This window comes from Apus apus, chromosome 3, assembly GCF_020740795.1.
Source record: "Apus apus isolate bApuApu2 chromosome 3, bApuApu2.pri.cur, whole genome shotgun sequence".
Taxonomy (NCBI): domain Eukaryota; kingdom Metazoa; phylum Chordata; class Aves; order Apodiformes; family Apodidae; genus Apus; species Apus apus.
Window position 1 is genome coordinate 96720632 of NC_067284.1, and position 19960 is coordinate 96740591.

At 39.7% G+C, this 19960-nt stretch overlaps 1 protein-coding gene across 4 annotated transcripts in view; it reads left to right on the forward strand.

Annotated features, from left to right (window-relative positions):
* The window catches only part of MTHFD1L (methylenetetrahydrofolate dehydrogenase (NADP+ dependent) 1 like), a 151642-nt gene extending 137920 nt beyond the window's left edge, over positions 1–13722 (forward strand). For all 4 annotated transcript variants that reach the window (XM_051614964.1, XM_051614967.1, XM_051614965.1 and 1 more), the window contains 2 exons: positions 7017–7125; positions 10815–13722. In XM_051614964.1, coding sequence (XP_051470924.1) covers positions 7017–7106 — 90 coding nt within the window. In that variant the 3' untranslated portion in view covers positions 7107–7125; positions 10815–13722. The remainder of the gene's footprint in view (positions 1–7016; positions 7126–10814) is intronic.
* The last annotated feature ends 6238 nt before the right edge of the window (positions 13723–19960 follow it).

Here is a 19960-nt window from a genome sequence, read left to right on the forward strand (position 1 = left end):
ATGTTGGTAGCAGAAGAGTAATGTCCATGCATTTTGTTATTTTAAATCCTTTCACAAAATCAAACAATTGCCAAGAATGTGGAAACATTAAAGTAAAATAAAATAATAATGGAATAATTGATGCCAGGTAGACTTCTGCACCCAGTATCAGTCAGTGTGCCAGTAGAACAGAGCTGTATCGAAAGGAATACTCCAGCATATGTCAGGATAGCATCAGCATCTTTGCAAACATTATTTTGATCATTTTGAAAGCTGCTAATATGTTGATTTTCTTACTGAGTTTGTTCTTATACATTGCAATAGTTTTATTTTTTTTTTAGGTATCCTGAGAAGGAAACATGATGTTGAGAAGGAAACATGATCTTTACTCTCCCTGCTTCCTCTGACTATCATCAGTTTTATCAAATTTTCATTAAAACTTATACGCAAACTGCTATTTATACACTGGCTAAATTTTGTTGCTTAGCTGCTCTTAGCAATCCTTGTTATTTCCAGGCAATGAAAAATAATGAGGTGATATTTTCTTAAGTATTATGTAGCTATTAAGGTAGCTTTTTAGAAATTACTGCCATTTCCAAGGCTGAATTTATTAGTTTGTTTTTTAAAGGTTGATGCTTTTCCAAGGAAACCCCAGCTTGCCTCCACTGTGCATCTGCATTTCCTAATGTGAGAGTCTGAGGTTTGTTTGCTTTTAAGAGGTGGTAAAAGGTCACCTGAGCACCAGTTCAGTCTTTCATATAGTGGTGTTCCCCTCTCTCACATGTGTGTATGGGTGTGTGTTCATGTGTGGATGTGTGTAGGCCAAATTGTGCATATTTTGCTTTTGGTCATTTCATTCTATTGTCTTTAATTAAAACAAAACACTTCTCTTAATTATTGTATGGTTGCATGTTTCAGAGTGCTGGAGTCCTACCCACTACCTCATTGTGTGGATAGTCTCATGAATAATTTCCAAATATAGGTTTAAAATGGAGAGTGCAGGGACAGCAAGGCATCTAGTAATAAGATCAGCACTCACTCCTCCAGTCATGCAGTTCAGTGAGGTGACTGTTTTGCTGTCTCTTCCACCCCATTGATTGCAATTCCCCTGGTGTCAGCTTCCAGTGCATGGCCAGCACCACAGTTGTCAGAGGGACACAGGAGATAAAGAGTGCCCAAAGGCAGGCAAGATTGGAGACCTGGAGGTATTCAGAAGGGAGGAAAGCTCTTCCTAACAGCTTCACATGTACTGGAACTGAAAGATGCACAGCAGGGGAGCAAATTTCTGGTAGTTGATTGTTTTTCAGAGCTCTAACTCACACTAGGAAACGTTATTGAAACCCTGAAGCGTAGCTCCTTCATGCCGAGCCTCAGGATTCCAGCACATTCTGGCATGTTGAACACAATGCATGCAGGTTTCTAGCACTATTCCAGAGTTTCCTCTGGTATTGTTTCTTGCTGAGGGAGTATGGGATGTGAAATTCACCCCTTCACATTTTATTGAGCAGTTATCCACAGTCACGTTTGCTACATTCTCTTGCAAAACAACATCTGTTTTCTGCAGTATATCAAGTTTGAAATGGTTGTGGGTTGTCTTAACTTGTTTAATTAACAAAAGGATACAATCAGATAATGTGCATTAATTGCAGTTCTTATAAAATGCAACATCAACTCCATAAGCCACAGAACAGGGACATTCCCTCAAGATGTTTGCTTTTTTTTTTTTAATCTTCTGATTTGTCTGTTTGCACTACTTCATGTATAGATGGATTCCTTTGGTTTTCTTTCTCTGTTTAGAAACCACGCTATGCCTGTAAAACAGACATATCTTGCCTTATAGGTGAAAGACACTAACCATGAGTTGGACGTAGTCCCCATGCACATCTGTTTTGCAAATCATACCACTGTGCTAACCCAGTTAAGGTGATCTCAGGTCCTGTAAGGATTTTTCATATATATGTGAGAGAGAGAGAGAGAGACAGAGATATATACACACAGAAACCTGGATGGACAGATGGATGGGTGGATGGATACCTAATTGAAGTAAAAGACAGGATATGTAAACCACTGATAGGCATTTGTATGGTTAAAAAGGAAGGTAAACAGAATTGTTCCTCCTGGGACTACAACAAACCTGGCTAGCAGAGTCTTAGTGCTTGACTGTGCAACTCAGACCTTATGGCCAACTAAAATTACAAGTCAACACATAATTTAAATCAAACTCCAGTGAAGCTCAACTTAGCCACTCTTCCACTGACAGTGGATGTGTTATTGGAGAGGGTGTGGAATAGCACTTGCATGTAACTTCCTTAAAAATAACTGGCATAATCCTTTTGTAAGGAATCTCCTTATGTTTGGGTGTTGTTTTTTTATGTTTAGTCATGTAAGTAAACCTCTGGAAGATCGTAAGTGCCCAGCAGACAGTAGCCTTCAGGCTTTCTATTTTATCTTCCACCAGCCTTGCATTTCCTGGAGCATAAATGATCCTTAGGATAGCTGACTGTAAGACTTGCTGCTTTTGCCATAAGAGTGCCATAGTAATACATAGGCGTTGTATTTTTCACATTGTCTTTCTGCAGTTGATTTGATCTCTTTAATGTGTAGACAGCTGCCCAGTTTGCAAAGAAAATTATTCCAGTGAGTTCTTACAGAACTAGTTCCTACTAATTATTTGTTTATTATATGTTTTGGGTAGCAGCTGGATGAATTCTTCATAAAACCAGCACAGTTTATGCCTTACATATTCCTTCTCCTTGGGAAAATGTGATAGTAACAGTTTTGATCACATCAAGTACTGAGTATTTTGGCTACCTAAATACAGGTTATGGTCATAACTGGAGAATGTGTTGTCATTCACTGCTTCTTACCCTGCTCTTTTCTCACGGCCACACTGTGTGATGTTGCATAGTTATCAATCTATAACTCAAATGTTGTTATATTAGAGTGAAGAATATATAGCAGGTGTGTATTGTATGGGATTCCTGGCAAGCTGCTGTATGACTGCAAATTTCTATGTGTTTTTTTCATGTTGTAAAATACCGAAGTGTTTTATGTTTTAGCCATATTTTCTCTTTCATTGTTCATTCTCCCTTTTTTTTTTAAGTTTTAGAAATGAGGTCATTTTAGTAAGTAGTTACCTGAGAAAGCCTTGGAGAGATGGAGGCAGTCAGCCAGCTGCTGTGCAAGTATGGTATGTGCTGCAGCTGGGGGGCAGGTGAGCATCCCCCTCTCCATGCACAAAAATCTAGGCTCCAGTTACATAGGACAGGGAGAGGGATGCTTCTGGGTGCTGCCTGCTGGCTTTAAGGCCAGCCTGTGAACTCACTCCTTAATGCCTTCCTTCAGCATGATGGAAGACAGTGAGAGGGAAGAGAATCACCCTGAGCCTGCAGCCATGTGGAAAGCCAGTCAACTGAAGCCTTGATTTGGCCTTGCAGCTGACTGAACCCTTTTTTCTCCTGCTTTTTGGCTGCAGAAAAGAGATGGAGGGCTGGAGAATAATCAGTAGTAATCTCCTCAGCCAGCCAGCCATCTCCTCCTATTGACCTTGAAGTAATGAAAAAGGAGCAGATTCTGCTGCATGTTACCTCTCGTAAATCTGCGTGGCTTTGCCTGTTTGGAAGTCTGGGCCATGGGGAAAATGACAGGATGTATTTTATTTTCACTCTGTAATTCACATAGGTCTTTGTCCCAAAGTGTTTGCTCTGTGGGGTTTTTTTGCTGTGTACTTCATTTTACGCAGCAGTAATTTTAATTCAGATTCTCATTCCCTTTTGTTGACTTTAATTTTTAATATGAGAATAGCTGTATTTCCTGAACTGGCAATAAATTGATTTGATATTCACATTTTATAGATGTAATAGATTTCCATTAGTCAATACAGTGGAGTTACAGCAGTGCAGAACTGGGTCTATGAAAAAAACAAAAAACAAACAAACAAAACAAACAACCCACAAACAAGTGGAAAAAAAACAACAACACAAAAAACAACCCACAAACAAACCCAAAATGCATATCCAGGGCTTTCTTTAAATGGAAAGGAAAGGAAAGGAAAGGAAAGGAAAGGAAAGGAAAGGAAAGGAAAGGAAAGGAAAGGAAAGGAAAGGAAAGGAAAGGAAAGGAAAGGAAAGGAAAGGAAAGGAAAGGAAAGGAAAGGAAAGGAAAGGAAAGGAAAGGAAAGGAAAGGAAAAAAAGGGAAAAAAGGAAAAAAAGGAAAAAAAGGAAAAAAAGGGGAAAAAGGGAAAAAAAAGGAAAAACAGGGAAAAATGAAAAAAGGGAAAAAAAGATAAATTACAACAACAACAAGAAAACCCCCCCACACAAAAAAACCAACACTAAACTTCCCCAGACTGATTCTTGTTTTTATTATACAGGCAAAATGAAGACTGGCTAAGCTTGTAGATACACTTTAAAAAACAAACAAACAAACCAACAACAACAACAAAAAAAACACAACCCTGAAATTTGGGAGTTTACTTTCGGATGTAGAATGACCATAAACAGAGTAACCAGAAAGTTGTCTTTGGCAATTTGCTCATTCCCCTCCCACTGAGGTGTAATTCATAAGAGCAGTTTCTTGTTAAGTGTTAGCTCAGAAACTGGGATGAATCTGAGACAGAAAATAATTCAGTGAACCTAAAGATGTAGTAGTCCCAACTAGTGTGGCCAACAGATGAAGACTAGTAACAAGGTGTTTTAGTACTTAGCTAAGATGCCAAGACAGTGTCAGCCAATAAAATGATGTCATGCAATCAGTGGCAGGGTTTGGTCAATGCAAACTGAGAGTTCTGTCTTTTAATCCTAGTGTGTGCAATAACAAAAGATCAGGAAGGACTATATTTAAAAACACAGGAAATGTACTGAGTCCGCTAGAAGAGTTCATTGCATTGTTTTTTTTCAGGTCTCAAGTGAAATGATGGATGCACTGGTACTGAGTTCCCCAGGCTCCTTTCCCTCTTTCCAATGGGGCATTAACCTGTGAAATGGCAGCAGAGCTCTCCAGAATAAATGGGACTGTGGTGGAGAGATCTCACAGTTTGCTTGTATTCCCATGATGGAAACATTACACAAGTGTTTGGAGTGAAGCTGAAGCATAAGACACTGACTCAGTCACTGAACGTGCAGCAGAACAGGTTGATTCATAAAGAAATACAGCCTCCTCCACCCAAGGCCGGGGGGCTTGTAAATCTGGCTCTCTGGAGGAGCTAGGATGGTGGTCACGCATTTTTCCTCTTTTGAGGCAAATTAGCCTGTCAAAGCCTGCTTTTGGCCAGAGTAGCTGAGCTGTGTTTTATTCCTTGGGGAATTAGGGAGGACAGAGGGAGGCTTGGCCCTGTGCTCCCTGCTGGGAAGGTGATGGCCAGCCATGGCGTGCTCTGATCTGGACATGCAGTAAGCAGGTTTTATTCATCTGCCAACCAACTCTGGCTCCAAAACCATGTATTTTCATCAGTTCAGCGTGTTGAATGATGTTGGTTGTAGTAAGATGAGTGCCAGCTGCAAGGTGAAATCATCCAAGGGGCTCACAGAATGAAACTGTCCCCTTTCAGCAACAGGTTTCAGCTCACACCATGAAAACATACCCTAAACTGACCCATTCCTTACATTATTGTGTTTAGACTATTTCTGCTACTCAAGCCAGTGGTTTTTTGTGTTGTTTGTTGTTGGGTTTTTTTTGTCTATGCAGAGCCATGTTTGAAGGTTACATCACGGGGTCAGATTAACCACCAGCTTTAACAAACTCTGCTGACTTGCCCCGGCTAAAATTTTGTTCCTCAAAATTTAGCATCTCTTACAGAAGTTTCATTGCTTAAAGGCTTTTAGCCGACAAACTGCTGAGCTAAGTTCAACTCCAGGTTTGTTCCAGAGATTGTAATATCATCTTTCATCACTTTGGGTACTAATATAGCAGAGCCACCCTCCACCTCTGAAGTTAAGATATTGAAAGGGTTTAGAATGTTCTTAAGCCCAAATGCTACTTTTCGAGTGCCTTAATGGAAATTCGGTGAGATATTCAGGGCTTCTAACTGTCATCTTAGGAAGATTTGGGGTGTGAATCCAAAGTGATGTAGGTTGATTGAAACTGGTCCTGCTTTAAACCTGCCCCACAGTCACAGACTATACCCTGAGCCAGTGCTGGCACTGGGCCCAGGAAGCCCCTCCTGGCTCAAGCGCTGAAACAGAAGATGAAGCGGAATGAAAAGCAGCATTACTCTGTTGAACCTGCTCTCCAGACATTTCCTTCATGAGGGAGATGGGTAGAGTCCTGAAGGAACAGGGAGAAGCTGGGGTACCTCTGATCTAAAGTGTCTTAAGATACCGTGCTGGGTGTTCTGTAATTTCAGTCCATGAAACTATTTACATGTTTAAAAATATGCAGATGCTGGTGTCTTATGCTAGATCAGGATCTTAATTATGTATAGTTTGAGATAATTTGGTAGCATTAGCGTCATATCTCAACCTGTTAATTCTAACTACTAAATTAGGATTCATCAGTAATCCATGTATGTTTAGTTGTCCTATCTGAATTTGTTCATTACATTAAGTAATCAGACATGAAAATGTTGCAATTAATTTTTCTCCTGTATTCTGGTTTTCTGTGGGAGAGGTGTGAGTTCAACACATTCATATTATCAGGTGAATACAGACCATTATGTCCTTGCTTTTTGCTGTGTGATTTTTCCCTGTAGATATAAATGGATAAATGTTCTGGATAAATATTGTGGAGAACAATTAAGTCCCAAAGTGTCTTGATTTTATGAATGAGTTTATTCTTAGGTTGCTGTGCTAACCTGTATTTTATGGCTTTTATTACCCTTTCCTGTATTTTAGAAGCCTACACTTAAAAATGAACTGAAAAAGTACCAGGCTTCACATTTTTAACAGAAACAAACAAACAAACAAAAGTGGTGAAGAGCTCATCTGTGGTTGAGTCTATGAAGAACAACCAGTGTTTCTCTTAATCTAAGATTTACATGGGTGGAGTCATTATCTGCATACAGGTGCAGGAGTACAATTTCATTTTATTGTTCCCACAGATGAGCACCATGCCAGGACTGCCCACGAGGCCTTGCTTTTATGACATTGACCTTGACCCCATCACAGAAGAAGTTAAAGGATTGTTTTGAGAGTCATGTCCAAATTCAGGTTGGTCACCAGTCTTTGTTTTCTCATTCCAGCTTAGAGGATGCTTGTCTCTACCACGTATATAATAGAGGTTGTCAGGAGTTTATCTAAACTCCAGGTTTGTTGAAGACTTTACACAATTTGGGGGAATTTGGGGGAATATTTCATAAGGTACACTTTATCATATGGGTTTCTTGTTTGCTGAATGATGTCCGGCACTTTGCTGGTGTACACTGGTGGTGCACGTTGATGGTGCCTTTTGGATTTCCTGGCTCTGTCAATTTGTCATGAGGAGGAGCTGGCTCTGCAATTACACTGCTCTTGGCTATGGAAAAAGTCAGTCTGAAGAAATCACGTAATGTTAGTCGCCTCAAAAGAAATCATCTAGTTCATCTTTGATGCTCCTCTCATGTGGCAGTGTGTTCCTGTCATTACCTAGACATCAGGGGAGATGTTTCTCAGCTTGTTCATGAGCTTTGCTTTAATTTGTTTCTGTTTAGTTTTGTGGGTTTTTTTTCCTGATTTCTGTCATCTCTCACAATGGTAATAAGCATCTCAGGAGCACAAATCTGTCCTCTTATCCTCAGTTTTTCATGCTGGGTTTTCTCCCTTTTCCTTGAAGGTTGCAGTTCCCCATCACCTCCTCCCATTGTCTAAGCACTTAATTTTCTTGGTGTCCTTGGTGTCTTAATTTTGTGTGGCACACGCACCTCACTTAAAAATTCGAGTTGTTATGAAAATATGACAAGCTACTCCATTTTAACCTTGTAATAAGTGGAGTCAAAAAAGATGTAACCCTGACTGAAACAAACCATGTGCATCTGGGCAATGGGACTCTTAACTCTCACCATTCCCTCAATAAATCAGTGTGGAGAATAAAATGGTTACTTCTACACAGCACAACACTATTACTATGAGCTAGTAGGACTGTGATGGGACCTCAGATCAGCCACAGCTTTGAGGTGGACGTGCCAAGGCACTTTAGCCCTACTCTAGCAATCTGTGCCCACTCTGGTTTAAGAGAACCAGCTTTCATTTTCATTTCTGTGTTTTGACGAGGGGAGGGGAAAGGTTTGCACAACCCAGCAAGATTACTGCTCAGACCAGATTAATTGTTCACTCACCCATACCTGAATGTCACAGCATTCACATAACATCTGGTGAGAGCAGATACTGTCATTTTGCATGTACCAGTTGAGACACATAAAAAGCAGTTAGATTGAAGTTAACCAGCTTGCACAGGTAATTGCTAGCTCATATGCAAACCATCATTGACTGTTCTGTTACTGAGTAGTGTTAAGCATATAACTTCTTTGCAAATATCCCATTTTTGTTACTGATATGCATTATATGTCTGAGGGCTTCATGCATACATTTGACTCATCATGTAATTGCTTCTGAATAATTTGAAATGACTGAAGGCTCCTAATGTAACATCTATATGCAGATTCACAAAGCCTACTTAATCAGGTTTTTACTGCCCAGTCCTATAAAAATCCATCCAAACCATGGAATAGTGAGTTTTGAAGAACAACAATACCTAGGCAGATTAAATCTTCTATTCCAACTATGAAAGTCTTTCATTTGAAATTGTGTGTGAAATGAAAATGTTAAATTTGACTTTCAGTCAGTGATGGTGTTTTCCTAGATGTAAAAAGAATGCTAACAGTCGCAAAAATTTAATAGTCAGGTACAAAATAGTGTATATATCCAGCTGTTCATAGATTATTTTAGCTTCATTATGCAGGTATTTTTTTGCATCAGACAGATGAATGTCTCATTAAGTTTAAGCCTTTTAAAGGAAAACAGTTTGCTCATATATATTTTTCATCAGTATAGGCACACCTCCTGTGTTCCTCTCTCTAACAATCTGAATAAATGCCTCGAGAGTACTGTAATACCCAGGGAGCACTACAGAAGTTAGTCAGTGTTCATCAGCTCTAAAATTCATCCAGTTCAGGTGCTAGGATTTGTACATGTCTCATTTTGGATAAAGAAAGAAACAATATTCCCATATGAACTTTACCCCTAACTTTCTGTAAAGAAGTTTAGTAGCATTCTTTTGCTTTCACACATTCACTGAAGTGAAACCACATTGTAACTGATACTACACTTTGAGGTGTTTGTGGGTTTGTTTCTATGATGGCAGATTGATGGGGTTTGGGGTTTTTTTCGTTTGGTTTAAATTCTTTTCTTAGTGTTTCAATGTACAATGTAAAATTTCTAGTAATATGATACTGTGCCAACTCATTAGGACTGATTCAAATCTTCAAGATATGGTAATTGAAAAATATTTAGAGAGTTTTGGAAGAGCTGCAGATGTTTCATTATAAACATGCGTGCAGAGCTGAGAACAGTTGTTTTAGTGTGCAGCTAGAGACTTGAGAGACACAGACAAAACTTCCTGCTCCTAGAAAAGCTATGTGGGGCTCCTATTGATCTAAAACATTGGATGTCATTAGCCTCTCTGATTTTTCTCCACCACTTCACTGTGTTAATGGAGCAGATTATAGTTTTCATAAAAATTTGCACCATACCCAGTCATTAGAATATACTCTTAACAAGTCATACAAGCAAAATCGTTTTTAAAAAAGTCAGCTCTGTTTCTTTCTGTTGACAACTAGCTAATACATGGAACACACAGTATTATAGTCTCTGTGTAGGAGTAATGTGCTCTATTAAAAAATCAAAACATTAGCATCTGGAAATGAACCCAAAGGAATCTTGCTAGTTCTTCATCACTGGTCACTATCCTGTTTAAATTATACTGCCCAGTTCGTTCACCAAGGAAGTTAAAATTGTTTCCTTAGCAGCTATCTGTAGATTGTACCAGTCAGAGTAAGACTTAGATGGAGATGAGTCTGCCAGTAGGAAGACTGTTGTTTTTTTTTTTAAATCTTGTTTGTACAGTGAGGGGAATGTATGAACCTGACCCACTCTGCAAAAGGAAAGTCTGTTGTGGGTTCTAAGGATCCCTCTAATTCAATCAGTGACAGTGGGTGCCTGCTCTTGCTGTACTAGTTTGGCTTTTAGTATCTGGGTCTATGGTGGGGGTGGTTGTTTTCCTCAGTTGGTTGTCACTTAGCAAGGTCATAGCTGTCCACAGTTGCAGATATATTCTTGTGCTCATCTCCTCTTCAAAACTGGAAGAACATCACTTTGATTGTATTACACAGGATGGGTACTTTGCCACCCTCAAAGCTTTTCTGAATAAGAGGAATCCCAGAGCTCTCTGTGAGAATCTTCACAGCTGTAAAGCAACCTAAAAGACACCAAAACAGATGTCCTAAAATTGCCAACTGTTAGATGTTTTAATCTTAATTCATTTAGAAATGGATAGAAGGTGTTTGAAACCTTTCCTTTGCATATACAAAACTGATCCTATGGAATAAATACTGTCTTCTAGTCTCATTTCACAGAATTAGGTTTCAGTCAGCAGCAGTTATTGCAATAATGCACAGTCTAAAGTCCATGTCATACTGGAATAGTACTACAGATTCTTGTTTCTCACCTAGCAGGGTTACACTGATATGAAATAGGAGGTGTATGTGGCATAACTGTACATTTTTGTTTATTACGGTTAACAGCAAAAATATCCAATTTCACTAAAACACTGCTTTATATTCTGATGCTTCTATTATTTTTTTTTCTTTAAAGAAAGCAAAGATTTCTTGTTTCAATTTATACATTCTTTCTCTTTCTCGTTTCAGAAGCCTGAAAATTAAGAACTGCAACTGTCCTGTTTCCTGGAAGTAGGAGACAAAAATGAATCCAAAATATTCCTGTTATGTGTCTCTGGAGAAAAGTCAAGATAGACCAAAGAGCAAAAGTTTACTCTTTCTTCAAACTAGTTTTTATGATGAAATATAGCTGTAAGGAAGAAGAAAAAAGAAAAAAAAAAAAAAGGAAAAAAAAAAAGGAAAGCTAAAGCTTTTCTTGCTGTAGTGCAGAAAGCTCTCTACTAAGTCTTCTTTGTGGATAAAACAACACTGAAAAATTTTTCGCCTTGGAGTTTTCGTCTTTTCTCAAAGGAGTTTACAGAGGTACTTCCCTTATCTTGGCCATCTAAAAACTTGCGTTAACATGATTATACTGTGTGATCAAGCCTGTTTCTCTCTGAAGCATACACTTCTGCTCCTGGCATTCAGAAGCTGAAACTACACACAGATTAACTGCACATTTTTGAGTTATCATCAGGCGTTGCTCTGGATGCATTTGGGCAACAGCCAAGCTTCAAGCAAGGAAGATATTAAGCAGAGAATGAACAGAACACATATTTTGTACAAGGTTTTTAATAGATAATTTGTTTCCTTGTTGGGCAAAGATCTTTTGAAACACTGAAGCCATAGCTGTCTGCTATCCATAGGTCTCTGTTTATCCAAAGTGTATGTTACAGGCTGTGATTTTGTATTTGTTGAGGTGAAGCTGGTTGTTCAGTGAAGGCACTGCTCCTTCTGAAGCCCTGTTTTGCTCCTGTTCATGGCTAATGAAGCCTCCTGCTGTGCTGGCTCCCAACCTGGAGTTTTTCTTGTCCTGTCCCTGGCAGTACACAACATTCACCACCACCAACCGGGAAATGTCCACCAAGCAAAGATGCGACATGGCAGAGCTTTGCTCTGCTTCTTTTTGCAGTTTTTAACTTGTAAAACAGCAGTGTGTTTTCTATTTGAAGGAGGTACTCAAACATGTTAAGCCATGTGCTTTAATTTACCCTCAGTACTTTACCTTGTCCATTTTTTCCTAAATCTGCAGCAAAACAAGCCTCAGGCACAGGATACCGCATTTGGCTTTTTAGGCTGCTTCTCCTCAGGAAGCTGTCGCTGACTGACTGTTGGTTCCTTCAATAACAAAAAATGCAACAGAACAATAGGTTGAATCTAAACAATAGGCCATTGTTTTTTTTAGGTAAAAAGCAGTGAAATAATGATGAGAGAGTTTATTTTCCTGGTGACGTTTTCCATCCTGTCGCTTTGCTCTGCTTACGCACATCTGTATGTTATGGGCTTCTGCAATGTAGTTTTGGTTCCCTTCTATGCAGCCACATTTGGAGACTTAATTATCTCAGGAACTGTGTTGTAATTGAGGGGTTTGCTTTGTTTTTTAAAATCATACTTTGTTATTTATAAACTCAAAACTACAATTATGGACAGAAGAGCGAACTGGGGACAATTAAAATAATTATCTGTGCCTTCCTTAGAGTAGCACAGAAATGTCGGTTGGCTGCATTTTAGAACTGTTCTATTCATAGTGTGGTCCCTCAGTGCTGGGGGGGTGCTGTGAAGATAAATGTAAAAAAACCTAAAAAATAAAAAATCTAGTTGATATTTTAGCCTGATTGGACGATAGAGCTCAGAATGGCCTAGACTGGGGGTGCTTTAATTACACTGGAGGAGGACAAACATGATAAGAAGAAAGCACGTTTAAAATGTGGCTCTCATCACAGCTACTGGGGAGAGTTTCTGATATTTTCTATTAAATTATGCCCCAAAATACCACCAGTTTATTCATATACATAACTGTATTGTAATTTAGTCCTGCACACACTGAGCAATCTAGCCTAGAAAAATCCAAAGATTACAAAAGAAGTGTACTTTCCAGCCATAGTTTTCCTAGTAGCATTCTTTCAAGAAAAATAAATGAGGTTTTCCCTTCTTCTTGCCTGGAGAAACTTGTAAAACCACAATTGTGCCTAACTTGTGGTCACTTCAGTTGTATTTGACCCACCTCCATGCAGTGTGGGATACAAAACATGGCATTGGGTGGCTGGCTGTGAAGTTTCCATAGGGGACATGTATGTCTGAGCAACAGGTTTTCCAAGTAATTTCAAACTCCTACTTGATGCCCACATATTCTATATTGTAGTTACCATATTGTCCCCTCAGACCACACATGCTGGGACTGTTTATCTGACCCATCAGTCTTTCCCTAAAACTCCATTCCAGCTCAGTTAGTTGAGAGTTGACAAAACATCCTGTATTTTTTTTTTCTACTGTCATGTGTACAGGATTTGTTATATTGTTTTGATAGCTTCAATAATTCAAGGAAAGCTGGAATGACCCTCTCTTGTTCTTTTATAGCTTCCGTCCCCCCTGCCCTCCCAAATCTGGTTAACTATCTGCAACCCCCCCATCTGGTTAACTATCTGCAAAATCCCTTGAGCTATTACATTTTTTGTTCTTTCAGTTAATTTTTAGAAGGTGTTATTGGTAGGTAAGTCCCTTGTTGCTACAGGGATGTGATTGCAGGCGAGGGACTCCTGCCTTTGCATCTGCTCTGGTTCTTGCCAAGGCAGCTTTATAAGGACAGCTTGTCATGCTTATTCCTGCATTTGCTAAAGCATGTTAAGAACCACACTGTTGTTTATTATCAGAAGATCTGCTTTTTGTAGTGACTGAATACTTTGTTATTGCTACTGCTGAACTACAGAAAACTAGTGACATTGAAATATATCAGGCTACAGACAATGGGTTTCTTTGTTTGAACTTTTAAATGTAAAATCCCAGAATTTCAGTTGCCATTAACATGAAAATGAAGTGTATGTGTGTACTGATATTCCATTTGCAAGAGTGGTGCCTGTCTCAAGTCTGAATTCATTAATAAAGTCCATTCATTATTTAATATTTTTCTTTTTTTCTACCATCTTGTCACTTTAATGACTTTTTTTTTTTTCCTCTCTTAAGTGACTTAGTCTTGCTCCAGCTAAACACAACTATGCCAAGGAAGGAGGGGAGCTCAGCTACATCCTGGTTCAGTGCCAGATGCAAGCAAGGCTTGGGGCTCTTTGTGACAAGAACTGCTGGCAGAGCTGCAGCAGAGTCAGGCATGGCCTGGAAGCCAGGAATGCATTTGGTCCCTGCCTGTTGCCATGAGGGGCTGTGCACAGGAGGTTTGTCCACAGGACCTCCTCCATCAGTACAGTCCTTTGAAGTTGGTTTGTGTTTGGAGGGAAAGACACACCAAACTAACATCCTGTCCTGGTCCCAAAATACCTTGCTGTTGCCTTTGGTCCTTGGCGTGAAAGGCTGGATCAGATGCAGGGGTCAGTTGGATATTTCCCACTTCTCAGTTGGAAGCTGGATTGATGTGGAACAGTATCAGGTACAAGAAAGTATACCTGTAAGCTTCTTGAATTGGAATTTAAACACAAACGATGCAAATGCTTCATGAACTATGAGTGTTAAGTTAAGCAGACTGTAACACAGCAGAAAGCATCCTGGGAGCAGGAATAAATAAAATGTTGTGGGATGGGGGGGGTGGGGACGGTGGTCAGCAATCAAGCATTTCAAGGCACATGCTGGACATTGCTCCTCCTTTCTAAATAGCTGAAAGAAGTCTTAATTATATGATTTGGATTAAATTGGGGTTTTAATGTGCTTCTCATGGCTACATTTATAAACAGCTTTTCAGTTTCTCTATGATGATTCAGTGAGGAACTTACCCATACCCAACAGATCCCAAGCACTAGATTTGCGCTCCAGTGGTCCTTGGGTCTGCTGATGGGCATGAAGCCAGCCAGAACAAGCAGAGGACTCTTACTCTCCTCCACTGAATTATTGGGATGGTGAGGGAAGGCAACTGGTTTCATCCCTTTTAACGTGCAGTTTTTCATAGAAAATTTTTCTGAGAAAATATTTCAGAGAAAAATTTTAAGGCCAAGCTAGAACCCCTTGCTTTAGAGGGTCTAATTTGAATCACTGAAAGACCCTTCAAGCATTTGTCCTGAGAACAGGACTGCTGCATGACATCTGTTCACCCTGCACTGTGGGGCTTAAGGCCACAATGCTTATGTAAAGTAAGCTTAATTCAACTATTTCCACAAATGTGGTCATAATAACAGTGCCTTCCGCCATGCACTTGAGTGTAATATATTACATATACATAAGCATGAAAGTAGATATTTGTGCATGCAATTTTAATGTAAAAAATTTCAATATTTGCTTCCCAAGTAAAACTTTTATCTTAAACCTTTGAGTAATGGTTGGGAAGAGCTAGACTGCTACATGGCAGCACAGCATCACCTGGGCAAGACCCTGATGAACCTTTTTAAGTCAGCCCTGCATTGGGTGATCTCCAGGTCCCTTCTTCCAAGGTAAACTGTTCAGCACACTTAGGAACTGCAGTGCTAATGGAAAAAGTTAGCACTGGAGAAGGACACAGAGCTGAAATACAGATGCTACATGGGCTGTAAGAACTTTCATTCACAGGGTGCTAATACAAAAAGATGCTTCAAACAAGTCATGCTCACTTTTATGCAATACACTAAACCAAGGTTTACATTATGACATTGTAAAAGATAAGTTCTTTCTCACTGGGAAATTCCCATCATGGTATTGCTAATCAATTACCATCAACATCTGGTTAAAGTTAGATCACAGAATCACAGAATATTAGGGGTTGGAAGGGACCTCTAAAGATCATAAAGTCCAACCCCCCTGCTGGAGCAGGACCAAAAAAAAAAATCACACAACTAGGGCAGATCAGTCAGAAAGGCATTCAGACAGGTCTTGAAAGTCTCCAGAGAAGGAGTCTCCACAACTGGGCAGCCTGTTCCAGTGCTCTGTAACCCTCACAGTAAAGTTCTTCCTCATGTTAAGGTGGAACCTCCTATGCTCAAGTTTGAGTCTGTTGCCCCTCATCCTATCACAGGGCACAAGCGAAAAGAGGTTGTCCCTGCCTTCTTGATGCCCAGCCCTCATGTATTTATAGACATTAATTAGGTTTATTTTTATAATTAGGTTTTTTAGGTTTAATTAGATCCCTAATGCTAGGGACTTTCAGCTTTTCAGGACACTAGTAGCTGCCCATGTAACACAGTTCCTGCATGTTCCCATCACATGCACAATTAATTATGCCTGTATCGGTACCAAACACGTAATATATACACGACATGTAACTGTGCCACGACATGAATTCTAGGCATTTTTGCCAAAAATCTTGAGGGGAGATCTGAGAGGGGAGGAGAAAGCCTTACATCTGTCTTGTGGCAGCAGACCAGCTTTTGGTCAGCCAAAGTCTTCTCTGCAAGAAGGCCAATGTCCCTGTGTTTGCTGGTTCCACAGCTTGAGTGTTACACATATTCACACCCAGCTCCAGCTCAGAGGATGTATCACCTTGGAGTCTCCATCACAATCAGAAAAAAGCTGTATTTGCCAACCTGTTTTTTTTCAGGTGTTTGATGTAAGTTAACCCCCCCACCCCCCAAGGAAAGGTTTTGGGAGAGCAACAAAACCAACACAACATAACTCAGGTCTGCTCTTTTTGACATTAGACTAAGGTGGCAGTTTAACAAACCAATTCCTTTGCATCAGCTCCATAGAGCTGTTCATTATTTTTTTCCCCCCTATATTTAGGAAGTGCAATTCCATATCAGATATTAGTACCTATCAAAAGCTTGTTCATCCAGAATGAAACCTGGATCTAATTCTGCTTCTGGAATTACTGTAAGTCAGATAGACTTTAGATCCCAGTTTGGTAGTAACAGCCAAATATGCAAGGTATTTAATTCTTATTAGTGATTGGAAAATGGAAAAGAATAAATAAAAGAAGAAAAATAATGAAGATGGTAAATGAAGGAACGATGCACACAAGTAAAATTTGCTCTTTCGGGACAGAATTGTATGAAAGCACCGTATGTCAATCAAGGTGAGTCTGAGAAGTTATTTCACTAAGTCTCACATGAAAAAAACCCTTTCAATTGTGCAGTATATAACATACTACCAACAGTTTTGAAGAAAGCTATGTAAAAATAAGTACATTTTTATGCTGAAAAGGGAAAAGATGCTCTCACAGAAGCAGATAGCTTACTTTTAATATTAATTTGGTTTTATGAGAGACATTAAATCAGTACAATGGTTCAAATGGTGCTAAAAAATAGTAGAAAAAGAGATAAGCAGCAAGTGAAAGATGTCATCCATTCAAAATGAGTGATCTAAAACACCTTCTGTGGGAAAGTTAACATAACTGCAGAAGACCCAGAGCCAGTGCTTTGGTTCACACCCAACAGGATGCTTCCCATCGGTTATTCCTCACGGTGTTGACTACCAGATCCCCAGAGACAGGAGGAAGACCTTGCATTGAGCTGGCACCTGGCATCACCTATAGCAACCATGAGGAATCAACAGAGTGACAACAATTACCATGGAGCTGGGAAAGAGGCACCAGTTTCAGACTCCTGATTTATAGAGCTCCTCCTCACACATGCATCCTCTGTGGTAGGTCACTGCAACAGATAACTTCACCTTCTGCTAAATTTGGACTTCTCTATCCCATGATAGCATTTACTCAGCAACAAGCAAACCACACACCAGTTTGGTAGAAGAAATGGAAGAGTTAGACCCAGTGTGACCATATGATTTAAACATGTCTGGGAGCTGTATAGACAACCAGGAATGTCATGAGCTGTTTAGAAGACAGATGGTCCATTTTGCAAGCCCTTCAGAAAGGAACAGCATCATCATCCCAGTGCCATACTGGAAGAAAGAGTACAGCACATGTGGAAGAAAGGTTCCCTAAAGCACTCCTTCTCTGCTAGCAATCTAGTTTTGTCCCTTTTGAGCTCCTACACACACACACACAAAAAACCAACCCCACACCAACAACCCACACCCATCACACTCAAATCGTCACTGTATCCCACTGAGAAAATCCCATCAAATACATTTGTGTACCTGTGAACGGATTCTTACCCCAAGCACCTCTAATGCTCAAGTTTTTCCACTGTTTGAAGACAAGCGGTAGGAACAAACTGACAGAAGAATACACTGTTTAATCCTGTGTAAGGGATGATGAAGTGAACCTACAGAGCCACATCCAAACATTTATAGATACAAGGCTGGATGCACAAGAGCAGTGCGCTTTGCATACTTGGCAAAACATGTTTAGGAAGGATTCTTTTAGTCCATAATTCCTGTGAAACGTACCCAGCTGCAGGGGAAGACAGATGCTGGAAGAGCCATACCTTACTGAGTGCGTCTGAAATGGAAACCGTCCAAGTAACCATTTACTCATATGCATAAACTTGAATCTTAAATTTAGCAGCATTTCACCTTTTGACCTTGAATTTCACATTGCCTTAACCAGCATGACTTGAGCCTGAACAGCTACAGAAATGTTTACAGCCATTCCCTGCAGCAAGATTAAAGAAAGCCTTGCCTGGCTCTTGAAACCAATGTCTGGGGACCATTCAGACGTGGTCAGCACTGGAACCGGTTTGACTGTTGCTCCCTCATCACAGACATTTGTCAAATTCCATTGTTGTACAACCGTGCACTCACACCCCAGGGATGGCCAGGGTGCCCTCCCTGCAGCGTCCTATCCTACAAATAGGGCAAATTCTGCTCACCACAGCTCACCCTAGATAAAGACTTACGATGCTTAGTATGTGGAGAGACATACATGGCAGATTTGGAAAACAAACAAACACCAACACAAAAAACCCCACAACGACAAACAAAAACATCCCACCAAACTCTCCCAAGATTTTTAAACTTAAATGCTGAACACAAAAAAATTAAATAAAATCAAGCAAATATTTGAAACTATACATGCTTTGTTTAAATGCCAGTGCTCAGCAGGCACATAGATGATTACCAAAATGTATAACATACAGGTACATACAGGAACTAGCTCAACAGTTTTGTTTTGTTAAGCCCCATACAAGCAATTATCAGATTTACACTTGGGCAAATCTGCAGTGTAGAAATTGTGAAGTTGTGCCAGAAATATGCAGTCATGCAACTGGCAGGTGGGGAGGGTGGGCAGGATGAATCCCTGAGCATTGCTAGTTTGACCACTAACAGTCAGTGAGGACCACCTGGCTTTGCATCCCAATACGCACATTGTGAGTAAAGTCAAGATTCGTACAATCGCTTTACATATTCCTGCAATGTACTTAATGTATTAAGGAAACACCAATGAAAAGACATTAGCAAGCTAAAATCACTTATTTCACTTTCCTTCTTCAGCTGGACACAAATTCAACAAGTATTTCAGCTATCCTCCTTTATATTATAGTGACATAATTAAATGTTATGCAATTGCTCATAAGTGGAACACTCTTACACATTCCCACAAAAGACAAAAATATTTCAAAATTTATCTGAAGAAGGCATTTCTCCAAAATCTATTTGTGCCAAACATGGTATATATTAAAGTAAACAGAACTTGTAACACAAAAACTGCAGTTATTAGCTAATTACCCTCCACCTCCGCCTTTGGATGCCTGTGCAATGTTTGCAGATCTATTCTCTAGTATGCTAAGATTCAAGTAGCTCCAGATAAATTAAAAACCATTCTTTAACAGTTGCTTTCAATATAGAGGAGGATTCCTGTATAGAGTAAACACATTATAAGTCTGTATTTTTTCTAACAAAATTATCATAGAATGACCTCAGATATCCACATATACAATTCATTCAGATGCTGTCACTAAACCCACTGTTTACACAAAAACACTTAGGATAGAAAGGACTTCTGCAAGTCCTCAAGTCCCACCACATGTTCAAAGTTCTACTTATTAGCAAGCAAAAGTCATTCAGGTAAATTTTACTTTCACGTACAGCTTCAGGGACAAATGTGGCAAAGCATTGTAAAACTACTTAGCAGCTGTAAACAGGCGGGCTTGCTTATCCACACGAAGGCATGCTGAAAAACCAAAGGCTTGCTGCAAATATTTCATGGCCAAAATCAACACAAGCATATGAGCCACTTCCCTGGACCACAGAAGCATTACAGCTATTTCCCTACCACCTCTCAAAGGGAGAATAGTAAGACCACTAACCTGCTCAGTTGTCTGAACGGGTTGCTGCAGTTCAAGAAACATCCTACAAACTTGAAGAGTACTGATCTAGTCTCTTAT